Raw genomic sequence first — 18,331 nt, 5'->3', positions numbered from 1 at the left:
TCTTCTCGTGGCTCTTTAATGCTGGCAGTCCTCCTTCCTTGTGATGCATGTTTACAGGTGCATTGATGAAAAAGAATATGTCATGGGGAAAACAGAGAACACAGCCACATGGGTGTTATATCATAAACCTATGAGGCCTGGGAATCAAAATTGGATGTAGCGCAGTGGCCTTCAGCTGCATTCCAGTGACTGATTTGTATTCCAGAACTTGCGTATCAGAGCCTCAGCCGAGCTCTTGTTCTTTAACCTTTGTCCTCCACAGGGCTTCCTTTCTGCTCCCTTGTTATCAACTAGCCTGCCACAGTGGCTCAGACTTACAGAGGAATATTGTGGGTGGCTGGATTCTTAACCCAAGCACTATGATTCTTCAGCTGCATATCTGTAGTGATGTTCTAGCAATTTACTAGTCTGGGACACTTTTGGAACGAGAAAAAGTCATTTTATGTTGCTGTCTAGTAGACAGCATACTAGTTACATAGGTAAAGGTAACAGTTAAGTCCAGTCACGAACTTTACTGGTCCAGTCTCACTTTACTGGCCGAGGGAGCCGACGTTTGTCCGCAGATAGTTTTTCTGGGTCATGTGGCCAGCATGACTAAGCCACTTCTGGTGAACCAGAGCAGCGCACAGAAACGCCATTTACCTTCCCGCTGGAGCGGTACCTATTTATCTACTTGCACTTTGATGTGCTTTCAAACTGCTGGGTTGGCAGGAGCTGGGACCAAGCAATGGGAGCTCACCCTGTCGCGGGGATTTGAACCGCCACCCTTCCGATCAGCAAGCCCTAGGCTCAGTGGTTTAGACCACAGCGCCACCAGTATCTACCATTAAGGAATATATAGGGATCCTCACGTGCATCTCTTTGGAAACTCACCTTGTTATTATTTTCCCCTCCTCTTATATCCCTGTGATTATTTCCTCCTCCACGTCATTTAGTGACCCCAAATAAGGTTCTCTGTTTTAAAAGGCATGCTGGGGAGGAGAGGGAAGAATCTTTATATAGCCTCAAAGAGATGATACCCTTAGTTTCTAGGCGGTGGCAGCAGCAGCAGCAGCAGCAGCTGGATCCCAAATGATTAATGAGCATATGCTCTTTGTGTGAGTGAAGATGTGCAAGCACAGAGCGCAACTAGCTATGGGGACCCTCCAGGGAGAGGTGGGCAGCTCTGGTATGGCATGGTGGTGGGCGGCTTAGACAGAGCTGACTGCACAGAGGCAGCAGCTCTTAATGATGCTGATGTCTTAATCATCACAGCTGCACTGGTGGACCCTGTGTGAAGATATATTGTGCCCCTGCATTGCTCTGTTGAACAAAGCAGCTAAAATGCTCAGCTTGACCCCTTGGTGTTTAGTGGGTCTTGGAACCCAAAAGGACCGACTGTGCTAAAAGAAAATGCAGGGTGCCAGAGCAAGGAAAGTGGAAGAATAAGATTCCCTTTTAACCCATTGACAGCCACATTCCACTCTCACGGCTTTGCTGCAGCAAAACATGTTGTAATAAGAACCTGGGTTCCATTAAAAATGAAGATATTTATGATTCTGTGTGTTCCAGTAGAAACAAATCCTTGGCTTAACTTACGTTTCACAGTAGGATTGGTTGGGAAATTGATTTCCCACCCTGTGTGAATTTTTTTCTTATTTTCTTGTTGCAAAAAAACCAAAAACCAAAAACCAAAATGTGGCTTTGAGATTTCCTGTTGAAATGGTAAATGCAGGCTAGGGTTGCTTTCCTACTCACCGCACCTCATCCCAGCAAGACTACCAGTTACTTTAATGGTTGTGCAACAGGCAGAAATTTAGCAGATGATGTTTTCCCTGTTACTCCATCCTCATGCTGCAAAAAGTTTCTAAAAACTGCTACATTTCTGACTGATATACATACCTCTTTAGGCAAAGAAGCCCTGCAAGTGGGTTGTTGTTGGTTTGAATATAATACAAGGACTTTAAAGAATAGTTTTTTGTAATTTAGAAAGAACAAAAAATAAAATAAAAATCACTTTGGATGTGGTTTGAAAATGGCGGCAGACGTGCTCTGCATTGGAATCATAATGTTGAAAGAGAAACAGCCTCTCTCCGTTCGGAGCCCTCAGGCAATCTATAACATATGTAAAGGATTGTGGCATATATGTACTTTGAAGACTATCTATGGCAGCTCGTTGCTCATGACAAACAAGTTCTTTCTTCCTTTTTGTACTTGTCTGCCCATAAGTAGAGTCTGACATTTAGACCCACTTGACCCACATTGTAGAAGCTACTGCAAATTCTGCTTGTGATGTTGAATCAGGCCATCATCTCCCATGGGGCAAGGAAACCAGCATGGCCGGGGAAGGGGGAGGGGCCACCAGGATGGAGGCTAAAATGGTGACAAAAACTATATGTTGTTGTGGGTGCTTTCATAGGTTGTAGACTGGAGGCCAGGCAAATTGGAGGTACAGAGTTGGCTCAGTTCCACAGAAGGTAAGAGAGAGATACTGGGATATTTACACCCAGCATGGTCTCTGGAGCAGAGTGGAGGAGCCAATGTATCCACTGTTAGCAGCATCCTAAGGATTACTTCTAAACCAGTATGAGAGACTTGGCTGTTGGCATTTCTCTCTGTAAGGAGACCGTAGCAGTAGGGCCAATGTGGTGCCCTCCAGAGGTTGTTGGACTACAACATCCATCATCCTTGGCTATCATGCTGCCTTGTGCTGATGGGATTTGTCGTTCAGCAACATCTGGAGGGCCCCATGGTTGCTGGCCATGCTCTAGAATCACTCCCATGGTTTTCTTCTTGGTACAGAATTAAGGATGCAACCCTAAATACCCTTATGAGAGTAAGTCTTGTTGACTATGCTGTAAGACAAACAACAAAGCAGTAAAAGTGCAGGATGGAAGTTGGCGTGGTTGGGGAAGCAAAGCAAATGTTATGAAAGTTGCTATTTTGCACTTGACAGAAGTTGCTGCTGTGGCATTTGACAAACTGAAATAACACTGAAGAAGAAGAAGTAAAAAAAAAAAAAAAAGATTGGGCAGAATGACTTTGGATGGAGAGCAGGTGTACCCTACTTGACCTCTGCACTCCGAGTGTACAGGTTCATTGCCGCCTGTCACCCAACTGCATGGTTTTGAACAGCAAGGAACAAGATTTGTAAATTGTTTGAAACAGGGAAACATATACATCTTAAGGGCTCCTTGTAGGCAAAACAAACTGTGGAGGGTGTGGACTGTTTGCGTAGCCAACCTCTAGCAAACTTGAGCAATTCTGCAAGCAGGTGAAGGAGGTGCCCCAAGCTGGCTTTCCTCCACTTGGTAAAATGCAACCACAAAAATGAGACTCCTAAAAAAGCCATTCTCTTACAGAAAGAGATGAGTTTGGGCAGGGCGAGGATGGTGTGTGCACCTATGTGTGTTTGCGTGCACGCGTGTGCATGCCAAGGATAATTCAGAAAGCCATAAACACCAGTGGCTAGAGGACTGTGCTTTCTGTGGCTTCCCCTATACTTTCCTCCTAGAACTGGCATCTGCTTGATATTGATTGGCTGGCAAAATGTCACCCTTGTCCCCACTAATGAGAGGGATGTGTAGGTGGCAGTATGTGGGGGAAGCAGGAGAGGCTATATAACCTGAAAACAAAATGATCTTTCCTGGCTGCTTTGATCACTCAGCTCCCTGCCAGGTAGGATCCTGGATGGCAATAGCACTGATGGGAAGATTTGCTGCTGCTGCTGTTCTGGCTGTCTCTACAAGCAAGGGGATGACGATGTTTTCACTGAGGGGGTCCAGGAAGTTTGTTGTCATTGCCTTTGTCACACAGTGAGCCCGAGGTGCTTCTGGGCTGAGCACAGACAGCTTTTTTTGCTGTCAAAACAGAGGCCTATTTTGTGATATAATTTTTGCCTTTCTTTCTGCCCGTGTATGCGTGCTTGCTTTTCTTTGTGGTCTCATACTGTGCAGCCTGAGTTGCATACAATAACAGCCAGTGAAAGGTTTGAGCTGAAAATATAGCTATTTCTGCCATCCTCTCTACAGCTGCATGGGGATGTGTAATCATGCAAAGGTCTTTGGGGTGGGGGCAGGGGGAAGAAGCTCTGTCATATAAAGGTTTGTGTGAGTGTATGTGAGTGCAAATTCACACACATTCAATATTTGCTCAGCAACCCTGTGCACAGCTCAGGGTGCTTGGGAGGGGGAAGCTGTGTGAGCATGAGATGGCAAGGGATCTTGCTGCACTGACTTTCTCAGAGGGCAGAAAGTGATTCTGGACACAATGGGGGAAAGGGAGCAACAAAGAACTCCAGCAGTGCTAGGCAGCAGAACAAAACGGCTGCTTTAAAACACCACAACTTGTGAAAATTGGCCTATGGCATGCTCTGGAAATAGCCATGTATCTGCAGGCTGACATCTGAAACATCAGCAAGGCCTTCTTCTCTATACAGGGCAATTCTTATACCTATATGATGTATAACTACGGCAAAGGATAAGAAGGTAGTTTTGCTTTTGAAAGGGGATGGAAACATAATCAGGCTTGTGGAATTCATTTGTCCTTCAGCTGTACATACTAGCCCACAATGAAAGCAACAGTGGTTGTGGGACCAGGTAGTGAGCATGACTGGAATCATCCTACACTGGAATCATCAAGGAACCCACTTCATCCAGCCTCTATATTTCCACTTTAGCACTTAGCCTGAAACCATGGATTTCCCCCTCTCTGTTCATAGGATGCATATCATGATTTTCTCTCTCTTTTATAAGTTCATTTTTTTAAACCACCAAAGTGCATCCATTTAGAATAGGCCAAACACTCAAATCTAAAAATTGTTTATCCCATAAAAGCTTGCTGGAATAGTAAAGCCTTTAACCTCTTTTTAAATATCTGCAGTGATGAACTTTGGTAGGCTTGTCTGGATGCTTTTAACCTATGTACATAATGCTTATTGGAATGGGGCAGGAACACAGTATTGGCATTTTTGGTACTCCAGGTCAGCCTTCCCTAACCTGATGCTTTACATATGTTTTGGACCTCAGCTCTCATCATCCCTGACCATTGACCATGCTTGCTGCAGCTGATGGGAGCTGGAGTCCAACAACATATGGAGGGCACCATTGCTGGGGGAAACCGAACTAGGTGACACACACCACTAAACAATGGAGCTCCTGGGCCTTTCCCCTCCTTTCCTGCTCCTCGGCCTCTCCTCTCTCCCTGCCCAGCATTTTTTCACATATTCATTTCCAATGAAGAACTGCGCAGTCACTTGCCTGCTTCTGAGCCTCTCACCTTGTATACCTTGGGCAATCTGTGAGCCATGCAGGGGTGCCAACTTGAATAAAATATGGGGGTCAGGTAAGCCCTGCCCCACATAATCAGTCACATGATGCAGCACATACACACACCATTTGAATAGCAATGGCCTAGAAAAGGTGTCATTCCTATGTAGGTTCGCTTTCAGTACAGTGCTTGCAAGAGATGGTAAGAGGCACTGCTAAGGAGTCTGCAGGGTCTGAGTTCATGCACAATGTATTCCTCAAACACATTTGATTTAGGAGGGTTTCTTCCCCATCTCTCCCATATTACTCCACCTCCTGGTTTCCACATCTGTTTAAAAAGCTCATTGAGCTTGAACCCAAACATTGTTTCTGCTGCTGCAGCTGAAGGCCAAGAAAAGAAACAGGGTATGTTGCAGGTGTGGGTAACACTACCAGTTATAACCAAGTCTGTTGAAACTCCACTGGGGAAGAGGGGTAAAGCTAGGTCAGCATAGCTTCATCAATCACTGGAGCGCATTTGGCACAACTTCAGCCAAGGCCTTCCCTTCCCTCACATCCCCTGCTTTCATAGCAGACGGGGCGAGAAAAGTGCAGACTTGACTTTTTGATTGTGCATGTGCTGTCCTTTGGCTTTTCTCAGAGGCCCTGGATAATAGTGTGTGGTGGTTCTGTTTTCCTTGTACAATGTCACGGATCCTCTTGAGTATTGTCATTTTGTTTCAACAGCATGTACTTATTTTTAATGGAAAGAGAATTACCGTGGGGTGGGGGAGTCTGAATGTGGGTGCTTCTGTCAGTATCAGACTGAGGCATTTCAAACATAATACGCTCCTTTCTGTAGTGCTGAAAGGTTAGGAAGACATACTGCTACTCCTTCAAGCTCCCTCTTTGTTACAGGGATGCATAGGGGCAAACAAGGTGTGTGTGTGATGTTTAAAACTTTAACTGGATTTTTAAATACATATTTAACTCAGATTTTTGGAATTTATTTTTTATAATGAATTAAATGACCTACTGGTTTCCTGTCTGCTAGTGGGCCAAGTTCAAGGTTCTTGTATTGGTAAAAGCCCTGAATAACAAAATCTAGGATATCGAGATAATCTGGGGGGAGCATGACTCATGTATTCAGTATTGTGAGCCCAACTCCACAGTATGTCCTCCATTTGTATTTTTCATATTCTTCTGTAAGCCACTTTGAAACATTTGATGAAAAGTGCCGTACAAATCTGATTTTTAAAAAATTGCTTAGGCCCAATGAGAGTTCCTGTCCCTGAGTGGTTTTGGTTAGTGGTTTTGGTGAGGTAAGTTAAAGGAAGGTCAGTGCTGAAAGTTCCCCCAACATTACTGCTGTGGAAGGTATTGTATTGGAGACAGATCTGGGTTCCAGCTCCGGAGAGGCTAATTCTGCTGAGTGTTGTCACAGAGCTGTATGTCAGATGGTTGATTTGCCATGTACTATTGGACAGCTGATTATCCTACATGCTGAATTAATAAATCCATGTTGTCAGTTTTCATCATGGCTGCCTGCCTTCAGACCAGGCATTATTTAAAGAGACATGCACTGCAGATAGATGCCACACTTGAACACGTTGGCTTTCTGATTGGTGGCTAAAATGAAAATAGTTGAATGTAATGATGTATTAAGTAGTGATTCTGAGCTGGGACAGCTGTGTAAGTAAGGCTAGAAATGCTAAACAAAAGCAGAATTTATTATAATTTGTTGTTATAAAATTACATTTTCATGCATAGGGGTTGTGCTGCTTCACTAGTAATGGAGCTTTGTTATGGTGAACTTTCCTTATTCCAATATATCACAAGCAAGCATCATAGACCCATAACATGTATGGAAGAAGTCTCCTACTTCAGATTACGTTTCCCCTCCTATGCTTTTTCAGTTGATTAAGTGATTCCTCAAATGCATGTTGATCATCAACTCAAACATGGCTTGAATCGTTTGAAAATTCCCATGATGTGACAAAGAGTCATCTAATGGTGGGTTGAGGGGGGAGGGATAAATGGCCTTTCCCTGGCATTTACAATACTCAGAGATAGTGCTTGGAATTCCAAGCAAAAACCTATTAATTGTATTGGGGCACTCTGTACCTTTCTGAGTACCAGCTCAAGGGCCTTGTGGTTAAATCAGTTGCTGTGCAAGCTGGCCATGAACTGGAGGAGGAGGGTGTGGGAACTAAGATTTGTATCTCAGTATTTAGGCTGATGCTGGCAATTTCAAATTTACTTTTGCACTCCCTGGCCTGAGTGATTGGAAATGTTACCCAGTTCCCCCATCCCTTCCTACTGCCTCTGTGGAGAGGACAGCCTTTCAGCTTTCTACTGTATAAGGAAGGGCCTGCTGGGAGTGAGTGTGAAACAGATGGACAGAATAAGGTAACACTAGCTTCTGTTTTTATCCATTTATGGAGCAAACATTTGCAGTTCCATCTTTTCTCAACTAACTCAGTCACCAAAAAGTGAGGGAAATGAATGTAAAAGAAATATGGAGCATCCATAAGAGACAGGCATTTGCCTCTTAGAAACATAGGGTGGGCTCTGCAGATTGTGTTGTGAGTTAGGATAATGGAAATAAAGTGCTGTTTTCTCACTGACATCCATGCATGTGAATTGAGCTTAAAGCAAAGAGAAGCCAGTTCTCCTGGTGGAAAAGGGCTGGAGGTGAGGACATAAGTGAAGATTTTGCATTGTTCCTGCTAAGGGAAATGTTGCCTTTGTGTTAGTCTCTTTCATTAGCAGAGTCAGTGAAGCATCTTACTAGCTAATCAACTCCCTGCTTAGACCCTAAAAACCTCTAATTGGCACCTGCAAGGTCATAAAGCAAGTGATATGCCTTTGTGTCCACTTTGAAGTCATTTCTGACCCCTCTCTCCGGCCAAATGCTTTTGCCATGACCTGGACAAAGCCCCTTGCAGAAAAGGGGGGCAAAAAACCGAATCTGGAATCCTCTCTTGGGGACTGGGATTTGTGTGGCAGATGGATGTGTCTTTTTAACATTATGCAAATGTCACTCCATGATTCCGGTTTACTGCAGGCTCCTGGAGCCTCTCTCCAGCCTAGCAGTTTGATGCTTGTCTTGCTCTCTAATAATTGTATCTGCATTAAAGCAGCCAGCCCTGCAGGGCTCCACTCTCATCCTTCCTGGCTTGGAGCCAGAAAGCAATATGTGGGTTTCCTGGTGCAAGGAGGCATAAAAGTGGTACCAATCGTTGGCAAAGGTGAGGGAAAGAATGCATGGTTGTATCCCGTACTTAAGATCTGTTTGGTTTTATTTCAGAGGCTTCATACTGATTGTGTGATTACATGGATTTCCACTGTGTTCTCCTAACCAATCCAGTGATAGAATTACTACAGTCTCTGTCTGCCCTATATCAACCACTGGTGTTTCCCTGGAAATGTGAAATCCTGTTCTTCGGCAGACATTCGCTGCTGCAGAGATAATTTTGGAAACATGGCTACACTTTAAGCTTTTGATAGAACTGCTACACAGTGTCTTTGCAATGTTTCTATAGAATGGGGAAAGAGTTAACAATGACATTGTATCAATTTCCACAGCAATCTGGATAGAGATCTTGTCATTATCCCTGGCTTTCAGTATTTAATTCAGTTACATGGGAAAGCAATAATAAATACAGACAGACATTTCATTTGAGAGAGCAAAGACAAAGGCAGGTGAAATTTATTATCCTCATGTTGTTCTTGCAATTTTAGCAGAGTCTGATTTCCCCTGTTTCCAGGTAGTACAATCCAGAGTTGATAGCTGTTACAATTTTACCAAATATCTCATGTCACCAATGGGGGGATGTAAGTCATAGAGAAACCATTGACTTGTTGAAGGTCACAAAGAAAGCAGGGGCCAATTCAGGAATGGAAGCACTGTCTGAGTGTTCTTATATAATCACTAGACATGCTGGTTTGGAAGTGCTTTTAGGGCCTATGTTATGTAAGACAGAAATTATTTTCACTCATGAAAAATAGACTTTTATTAAAATCAATCCCTAATGTATCCATCAAACACTGATAGGCAACTTCCTGCTGCTAGCTTATGTTAGATTTGGCTCAGCAAACAAGTCAGGCTAGATCCAAGAAAATCCGAAATCGTTTGAATCCACCACCACCACCACCCGCAAAAAAAAAACCCAGCTTCAGAAGTTTCCTACCTCTGCCTCCCCTTCCTAATAATAATAATTATAATAATATCCCCAATGCAACCTTTGCCCTTTAAACAAAACTTGCCTGCCAAGGGCAGAACTTAGAGTGGTGCTCCAGCCACAGAATGATGAATGGAGGAAGATCGGATCTGCCACTGCTATTGCCATTGCAGTAACTTCTGAGAAGACTAAATTTCCCAAGAGCCACTGATGCCTGTGTCCTTGCACACTACCAATGCCTCTAGAGAGAGACAGAAGGGAGAGACTTTATTTTATTCTTTCCGTGTTCCCACAGCCGGAATGACATTGCTACTGCCCTAGCTGCTGAGTCTTGTTAAAGGAAAGGGAAGTGGAGGATTATATGACTAAGCAGGAATTCTTGTGTGTCTTAGATTTTAATCTGAGCTGTAGAAGAATTAGAACCTCATAATGCTATTATTTCTCTGAGGTGAGAAATATGAACTTCTGAAGCTCCTATCCAGGCCTAGCTTCTTTGACATCTCTACTGTAAAATATGGTTTTCAGCACTCCATCCCATTTAGGTGTGGCCAGGAAAGAAGCTCAGTGCTTTGCAGACTGGGGTTGGCTCTCTGAGTCTCACTTGAGTTTCATTAGACAAAGTAAGTGGGCTCCAAAGTGGTACAGCACAGAGAGGGGGGAAACATGCTTCCCATTCCAGACTCCAAACTTGCTAAGGAAGTGGGTATGGGGAGATTAGCTCCCACTTGAGAGGTGTCCTTGAATTACTTTCTCCCATTCAGTAAACAGCCTGCCTTTCCTGATGCCAGAAAGTGCTGCACCTCTGGGCAGATAATGTTGTGGTTTGGGCAAATATACTCACTGCCCCAGTACTGAATGGCAAAGTCAGCAGTGAGAGGCAGACCATTGCCTCCATTTGCCCTTTGGAAAGGAGCTTCGGGATTATGGGGAGGAGTAATATTTCTGTCACTTATCCTAAAACCAGGAGCCAGTTTCAGGAGGGGCTTAGAAGGAAGGGCACAGTGCTTAGCATTTCCCTTTTACCAACTCCCACCCCAAACTTATTTTCTGGATGGGATGAAAGAAACATTTATACTTTTCTTCCTGGAGCCTAGAGGCCACATTTGTTTTAGGGGTATGGTGCTAGGTTTGGAAAAGAAGACCAGGACTCATCACTAGTTCTGATTAAGGCAACAGCCTGAACAATAAATGGAAGAGTGGGAATTTTTCATTTAGCTAATGCAGTTTTAAAAGCTGGGAACCATGCTGACATTCACATATGATGTAAAAAGCATAAGAAAAGCTCAAGGGTGCTTTTGTTGTCTCTTGTATAGTATGAGCGAAAGGCTGATTCTTATAACTACTTTAGTGAAATGAGTGTCAAAGAGTTAGTAGTTAGCAGTGAGTTCACAATGGCACAATGGTCTGCCAGTACGTTTCCAAGCACAATTCAAAGTGTTGGTGCTGACCTTTAAAGCCCTAAATGGCCTCGGCCCTGTATACCTAAAGGAGCGTCTCCACCCTCATTGTTCTGCCTGGACACTGAGGTCCAACTCTGAGGGCCTTGTGGAAGTTCTCTCACTGCGAGATGTGAGGTTACAGGGAACCAGGCTGAGGGCCTTCTTGGTGGTAACGCCCATCCTGTGGAACACTCATCAGATGCCAAGGAAATAAACAGCTATCTGACTTTTAGAAGACATCTGAAGGAAGCCCTGTTTTGGGAAGTTTTTAATATTTGATGTTTTATTCTGTTTTTAAACTGTTGGGAGCCACCCAGAGTGGCTGGGGAAACCCAGCTGGATGGGCAGGTTATTAAAAATTATTATTATTATTATTATTATTATTATTATTATTATTATTATTATTATTAATCTGCAGACTTGGTAATCCAATGCCCTGATGACTTACCAAATCAGCACTCAGGTCTTTCTTGGTGTTATAGGGAACCATCATCTGGGCTTCTGGAGAAGCAATCAGATAGCCACTTTGCCATGGATTTAGTGTTCATCACCTTCCTGTAGATTTTGTGTGCACCACTTAACCAGCAAAAGCTAATACAAATTACCTCTGCATGGGCAGACACCTTTTAATGACTCATGTTGCAGTTTCCTTCGATTCTCTGTTGGAGATGCTATTACTCAATGAACTCTTTTAAGTTCTGTCATGGTACATTCAACTGCAATCAGTGCTCATGATAAAGTTTTCCTACTAGCTTCTTCCCATGAGCAAACTGTTGATCAGACACCTTTTTTCTTGGTTCTTATTGACTTCTCACTACATAAAATATTATTCGAACCTAATCCAGAATTCTATAAAGTGCCAGGAAAAAACATAGATATTTCTGCAGAATAACTGAGCATTTATTGAGTTTGCTCTGACCATTATAGTATTACTTACACCATCCTGCATTAAACCATCAGAATTGTACACTATAGATGCATGTTCCTTTGTAGATTTTATTTGTAATGATCACTGCTTTGTTTTCAATATGAAAGTTTCTAGCCCTTGTTATTAAATTGTGGAAGCATTGGATAAGTGTAGCTTGAAAACTCAACAGAGAGTCTTGTGACAACTTAAAGGCTGACAATCTATGATAGCCTAGGTTTTTGTGGAGTCCACTTTATACAGTTTTTTAAAAAAACTTTAAGGTGCCACAAGATCCTTAGTCTGTTTTCAGGGGGGAGGAGAGGCAAAACAGGTACCCCTCTAAATAGAGGGTGACTTGCTAATGATTGAGAAATTTAAAAGTTAGTGTAATTTACAGTAATTATAAATATGTAGATCCTAGCAGTGGATTGTTTGTTGCAGAAGGTGAATATTTGCTCTTTTACTTCTCCTCTTCCACTTAGTGTTGAAAGTGAATCAGAGAAAAAGTATAACTGAGGCCTTTGTCTGAGCAACATAAGCCATAAGTCTCTGTTTTTATGCGCCTGTTCATCTTAAGCTTTTGGACAGTAACTAAGAAGTGCCCTGAGAGAGCCCTAGCGTCACATCTCTCACTCTGGTTGGACATGTTGCCACAGACATCAACAGCAGGGGTTTTTCAAAGAAAATGTGCTGCAGGCCTTTCTGGAACAAAAAAAAAGGGGGGAGGGGAGAGAAAATTATTGGTATGAACATAACACGTGTCAGGATCCAGTATCAGAAGTGCTCTAAGTCTTCTCCACAATGTATAAGATGAGAACTTGCCTTGCTGCTGAGGAGATGTCCTGATTAGTTGTTACTGTTGTTTTGAAATGTTGAATGTTTTATGTTCCAATGCTGGAAAGAGGAAATGCACATCTTCCAGAGAACTATTTGCACTCACAAACACACACACAAGCAGAAATATATTGGATATATCTGATCTTCATCTCCATAGATTTAATGGGTAGATTTGGGGAAGTTGTTGTTAGGAATAGGAAATTACAGAAATCTATGTGACAGCATTGTGGTGTGACTGAATAAGATATGAACTTTAAACCTATTATAGGACCCAGGGTAGCCTAGATCCAAAAAATGTGCTTTAGCTGTGGCACAGTACAAGTGGTGATCTCTGTTGCAGCCCCGCAGCCAAAGTAACATCCTAACCATGGCAGGTAGAATGGGGAAATCTATACTGGGGTCTAGAGCCAGGCAATCGTTGTACCAGCTTTCCTGCTTTTCTAATTTTGGCCATTGGGAAAGTGTGCCAGAGCCTTTTTGACTCTTTCCAGACCCATGCCAATGGCCCATCCACAGGAAGTTATGACACAACATGCCAGGATGCAGCAGCTATAATAGTACCACCAGCAGCAGCTTCTAAACTTAGTTCAGAGTGGATTCCTTCTGGAGTTGTATCATTCTGCTTCTTGAGAGCCAGGTGCTCAGTCCCTCTAGAATTCCCTCTCAATTCATTGGGCCATGTAATTAGGGCATTAATAGTTTGTTATTACATAAGTGTACCTGCCAATCTGTTGTTCATGACCTGTAAATTCACCCATAGTGACACTTAGTGAAACAAAGTAAAACAGGTATTTGCTAATTTCATGTGCGCAATTAATTAAGGCTTCTGGTTCAGCAGAGGAGATTAGCAAATCTGCCTCCATTTTTCCTCTATTCCGAATGTAAGAAGGTATCAAAATAGTTCTAGCATGATATAGTTGGGTTTTCCTCAGAATTTACACATCAGACTTTGAAGCTTTGGATACCATATGAAAGAAATTTCAGTATTATTAAATGAATGGAGGCTGTTTAATAAATGAGCTCACTTGGAGGCATTCCTCATCCATAAGACTTCAGAAATTGTATTCAATGCAGCAGTAAGGAGATTGCCCAATTTCTCCTCCTCCTGTGCACTGAGGTTTTCCCAATGCTCTATACCAGATTTGGGGAGGCACATGGTGAAAGGAGAGAGGGGAAAGTCTGGGAGAGATAGAGTTTTACTTTAGGATTTCTGAATACCACTTTTAGCTTATTTAAGGGGGGGGTAGTTATCTTCATAAACATGAGAAGGTTGCTGTAGGCTTGTATTTTTTATTACTTAAAGTTGCTGTTGGTTTCTCTGCATCTATGTGCATGTAAGTGCCCACTAAGGATAGCACTTCATGTACATGAAGTGGGAACACTAACCCATGAAATCTTTTGCCACAATAAATTTGTAGTTTTTAAGGTGTCACAAAACTCTTTGTTGCTTTCGCTGCAACAGATGACCTGGCAACCCCTCTAGAAATAATTTGTTTGTGTAAACTTTGCATATCTGAGAAGCAGGCCTGGCTTCAGATTTTTTGCGGGAGGCAGGTGAGCTTACCTGGCGGCAGCACCGTAATGGGCTGGAGAAACCGAGCAGCTGCTCAGCTCCCCAACTCATTTCAGGACTGCTGCTGAGTAAGCCCACAAGAGCTTGGAGCATCCCCCAGATTCTCCCTTGAGCTTGTGAGTGGACTTACAATCGCTGCAATGGGCCAGGGACATGAGCACACACACCCTTGGCTCATGGTCTTAGAGGACCACCAACAGGGAAGCTAGCTCACTCACAAACACGACAGGGAGACTGGTGGGTAGAGGGCCACAGCCAGCGGAGAAAGGGAAGTAGTAGTGGGCACTGGAGGAGCAGGCAAGGTGTCAGCCATGGTAGGCCCTTCTGAGATGCCTGCACACAAGCAAATGCCCCAGCAAGGTGTGTCCTAGTGCTGTGGAAGTTAATAACAATACTGTTGTTAATAATGTGTTTATTCATTATTACTAAGCATACATTATTATTTCTATGCCCTGCCATTTCCTGAATTTTTACTTTGTTTTCTGTGTGGTAACTACACCGGGGAAAGTCAGTGGTACTTAAGGGATGGCAGTGGGTAATAACTGAAGACACGTAGTAGTACAGATTCTTAATGTAGTCTTAAGACACAGATTCTGACAATTCCTTGTGTTTTGCTTTTCTCTTTCAGGTGGAGCGGGAAATAGCCATCCTGAAGTTGATAGAACACCCGCACGTTTTAAAGCTGCACGATGTTTATGAAAATAAAAAATATTTGTAGGTATTATTCATTTGTCAAGGGGGTGGGATGGGTGTGTGGGGAATGCATTAAGTATCTGTTAACATGGGATGTAGCTCACTAAATAAGACTGTACACAACAGGTGCACAAACCACAATAATTTCATTTTTATGCTTTCTCAACAAGGGACGTGGGTGGTGCTGTGGTCTAAACCACAGATCCTAGGGCTTGCTGGTCAGAAGGTCGGTGGTTCGAATCCCCGTGACGGGGTGAGCTCCCGTTGCTTGGTCCCTGATCCTGCCAACCTAGCAGTTCGAAAGCATGTCAAAGTGCAAGTAGATAAATAGGTACCGTTCTGGCGGGAAGGTAAACGGCGTTTCCATGCGCTGCTCTGGTTTGCCAGAAGTGGCTTAGTCATGCTGGCCACATGACCCGGAAGCTGTACGCCGGCTCTCTCGGCCAATAAAGTGAGATGAGCACCGCAATCCCAGAGTCGTTCATGACTGGACCTAATGGTCAGGAGTCCCTTTACCTTTAAGTGGATGTGTAGAACTGGTATTTGTACTATGATGTGGTTCTGGACCGTTTCTCCAGCATGTTTTTTAGCATAAAAAGTGATACAAATCCAGCAGGTATTCCTCTAAAAGCATTTGTGTATAGGAGATAATGATTATCACTGCCAAAGTTGCTTACTGATCTGGGGACATTGCTGGCAATATATATGAGTAGAGGAAGTAACGTAGCTTGTTGGTACCAGGGTTGATGGTAGCAGTGCCTGATTTACATATAAGCTAAACAGGCTATAGCTTAGGGCCCCACTCTCTTGAGGGCCCCCCAAAATATACTTCTTCTTAATTGTATTTCACTGTTAATATACTTCTTCTTAATTGTATTTCACTGTTAATATACTTCTTCTTAATTGTATTTCAGTTCAACAATTACTTTGATAAAATACATATTTTGTAATGGTCAAATGGCTTTAGATACCTATTAGGTCCATCATAAATTACCATATAGCATATATTCAACACAAAAAAACAGTGACAATTTTTTGTTGGCGAAGGACAGCTGGACATATAAAGGGCCCTATTACCTTCAGTAGCTTAGGGTCTCATCAAACCTAAATTTGGCCCTGGATGGTAGTACAGAGTAGGAGCGAGCCATACCTCAGTGGCAGACCACCTAATTTGTATGCAGAAAGCTCTAGGTTCTGAGAATTTGTCTCCTATTCAAAACTCTGGAGGACTGCTCTCTGTTGACAGTGCTGAGGTACAGTAGATGGACCAATGATCTGACTCTGTATTAGGCAGCTTCTTATGTTCTATGAGAAGGAAAAGGAAAGGGAGTGTTCAAGCTGGGCACAACTCATTCATAATCATCAAACCAGGGGTAGATAACCTTTCTGTTCACATTCCCTCATTCCAGGAATGGACAGGGACAGAATTAAAGATAGATGGAGCCACAAAGGTGGTCCAGATTAACTAATATGGAATCAATATATATATATATATAAATCAAAAAGTTTACCCTTCTTCAATTTTTATTTTGGCTGCCACATATTAGATTTAGATTAGGGGAAATAAGCTTCCTTAGGTTTGATGGGGTTACTCTGCAGGGAGTGTACAGAGGTTTTTTTCTTCTTTTAGTACAACAGACCAATATACATAGCTGCTGTTCTGGAAAGCAAGTGAAAATGATTCTTTTTGGACTTTAGTGTGCTATACACATACTGTGGCTATATCAACAGATGTTCCTCTGTGTGTATGTATCCTTCCAATTTGTTCTCAGACTGGTGGCTTAAAAATGTTTTTTCTTGAAGCTATATAAAAGAAAATTGTGGTTTTTTATTTAAAAAGCCATGATTTTTTATCAAATAAAATACTGCCCCTTCTGATTGTTCTAAAACTACATACAGAGCCATAACTCAGTGGTCCATATTAGACTCCTGTGTTGCATAAAGAGTGGAGAGGGAGCAATTGTAAAAGCCAGGAAAAAATAAGAGGAAGCGAACAGGAAGGAAGGAACTTTTAGAGGATGGATGTATAGGGCTTCAATAGGTGTCGGGAGGGGCATAAAATGAGGTCAGGAGCTATATGCAGCCCTGGAACCACAGGTTGCCCATCGGTTATCTAAACCACAATTTAGATTATTACCAGAACCAAACCAGTGTGTGACTTTTCAAGACCACTCATTGAGTCTGCCTGCACTAGACTTTGAACTTGGGTTGCCCAACATCAAGTCTAGAAGATCTTGCAACCAATCAGTTTAATAAAGCACTTTGTCATTTAAATCTTTTTGAATTTGATTATGTCTCTTTTTTTGAAGTGCAATTAAAATCCCATAGTCAGTTGAAATACTGAAGGTTTTTTTGAGGGGATGGGTTTGCTTGTACCAAATAAACCAGCAACTCTGTTCTGCTGTCTTTGCACGAATAATTAATATAGCTTGTCTAGAGCATTTTCACAGTGAGCCAGTAAGTCTGAACCATGGACAGAGTTTCTCAGAGTTTATTAGAAAGAAGCCCAAAATATTGAATTTCTTGCCAGACAGACATGCCATATTAATCTTCACTCACTTGTGTATTGCAGGGAGGGGCAATTATTTTTAAACGAGAAAGAGAAAGCATATGAGGAAACTAAATGGTGTTTTTTCCCCAATTTCTAACTGTATTGCAAGCAAAGGGGTCTTTTTTTATTAAAGCTTTGCTGGAGGTAGCCCTTTTAATGTCACATCTCTGTAAGGGTATAATAATTGGTGAACCAAGAAAAGAGTGTTGCATGGATGTAATAATCCCATGTGGACCATACAACTGGAACAATGGATTTTTATCCAATAAGATTGTGCCAACAGTTCAAGGTGTGGTTTAGTAGAAGTGGTTGTAATTTATTTTGGTGTGAGAAATTCTCTTCGGCAGTGATCTGTGGCTACCAGCAATTTTTTGTCACTCTTAGTCTTTCTCCCCCCCCCCCCCCTTCCCTCCCTCCCTCCCCCTTGAGGGTGTGTGTGTACACAGACCGCACATATAAAACACACACACACACACACACACACACACAGAGAGAGAGAGAGAGAGAGAGAGAGATGTGTGCGCAGTAGTCAGTAAAGCGATGGCCATTATTATTATTTTGTCACCGACTACAATGCACAATTGTACATAATTCCTACCTGTGCATAATAATTTACTATTTTGAAATCATTATGGTTTCTCCTGTAGGAAACTAATTGTTCTAAGAATGAGTAATTTAGGCCTAGGGGAGTGGTGGGTGGTTGCACAAAAAACAAAACAAAACAAAACACCAACCCCCCCCCCCAAAAAAAACCCACCACCTTAAGTCACAATCAGGAATCAGTGTCATATAATTGTGTTCCTCCCAAACCCATATCTTAAAAGGTCAATGAAGTTACATTTATCTTTATATGATTACCACATAGCTACTTTAAAACTAAGGGACGCGGGTGGCGCTGTGGGTAAAACCTCAGCGCCTAGGA

The 18,331-nt window shown here is 42.6% G+C and overlaps 1 protein-coding gene across 15 annotated transcripts in view; it reads left to right on the top strand.

Moving 5' to 3' along the window:
* The window catches only part of BRSK2 (BR serine/threonine kinase 2), a 378,849-nt gene that overhangs the window by 245,054 nt on the left and 115,464 nt on the right, over positions 1-18,331 (top strand). For all 15 annotated transcript variants that reach the window (XR_003707305.2, XM_077931510.1, XM_028734495.2 and 12 more), the window contains exon 3: positions 14,794-14,879. Coding sequence is in view for 14 of the 15 variants with exons in the window: in XM_077931510.1 (XP_077787636.1) it covers positions 14,794-14,879 (86 nt within the window). In the remaining variant the exon portion in view is untranslated. The remainder of the gene's footprint in view (positions 1-14,793; positions 14,880-18,331) is intronic.

The sequence above is a fragment of the Podarcis muralis genome, chromosome 1 (assembly GCF_964188315.1).
Source record: "Podarcis muralis chromosome 1, rPodMur119.hap1.1, whole genome shotgun sequence".
NCBI lineage: Eukaryota > Metazoa > Chordata > Lepidosauria > Squamata > Lacertidae > Podarcis > Podarcis muralis.
This window is presented reverse-complemented; position numbering and strand designations above follow the sequence as displayed.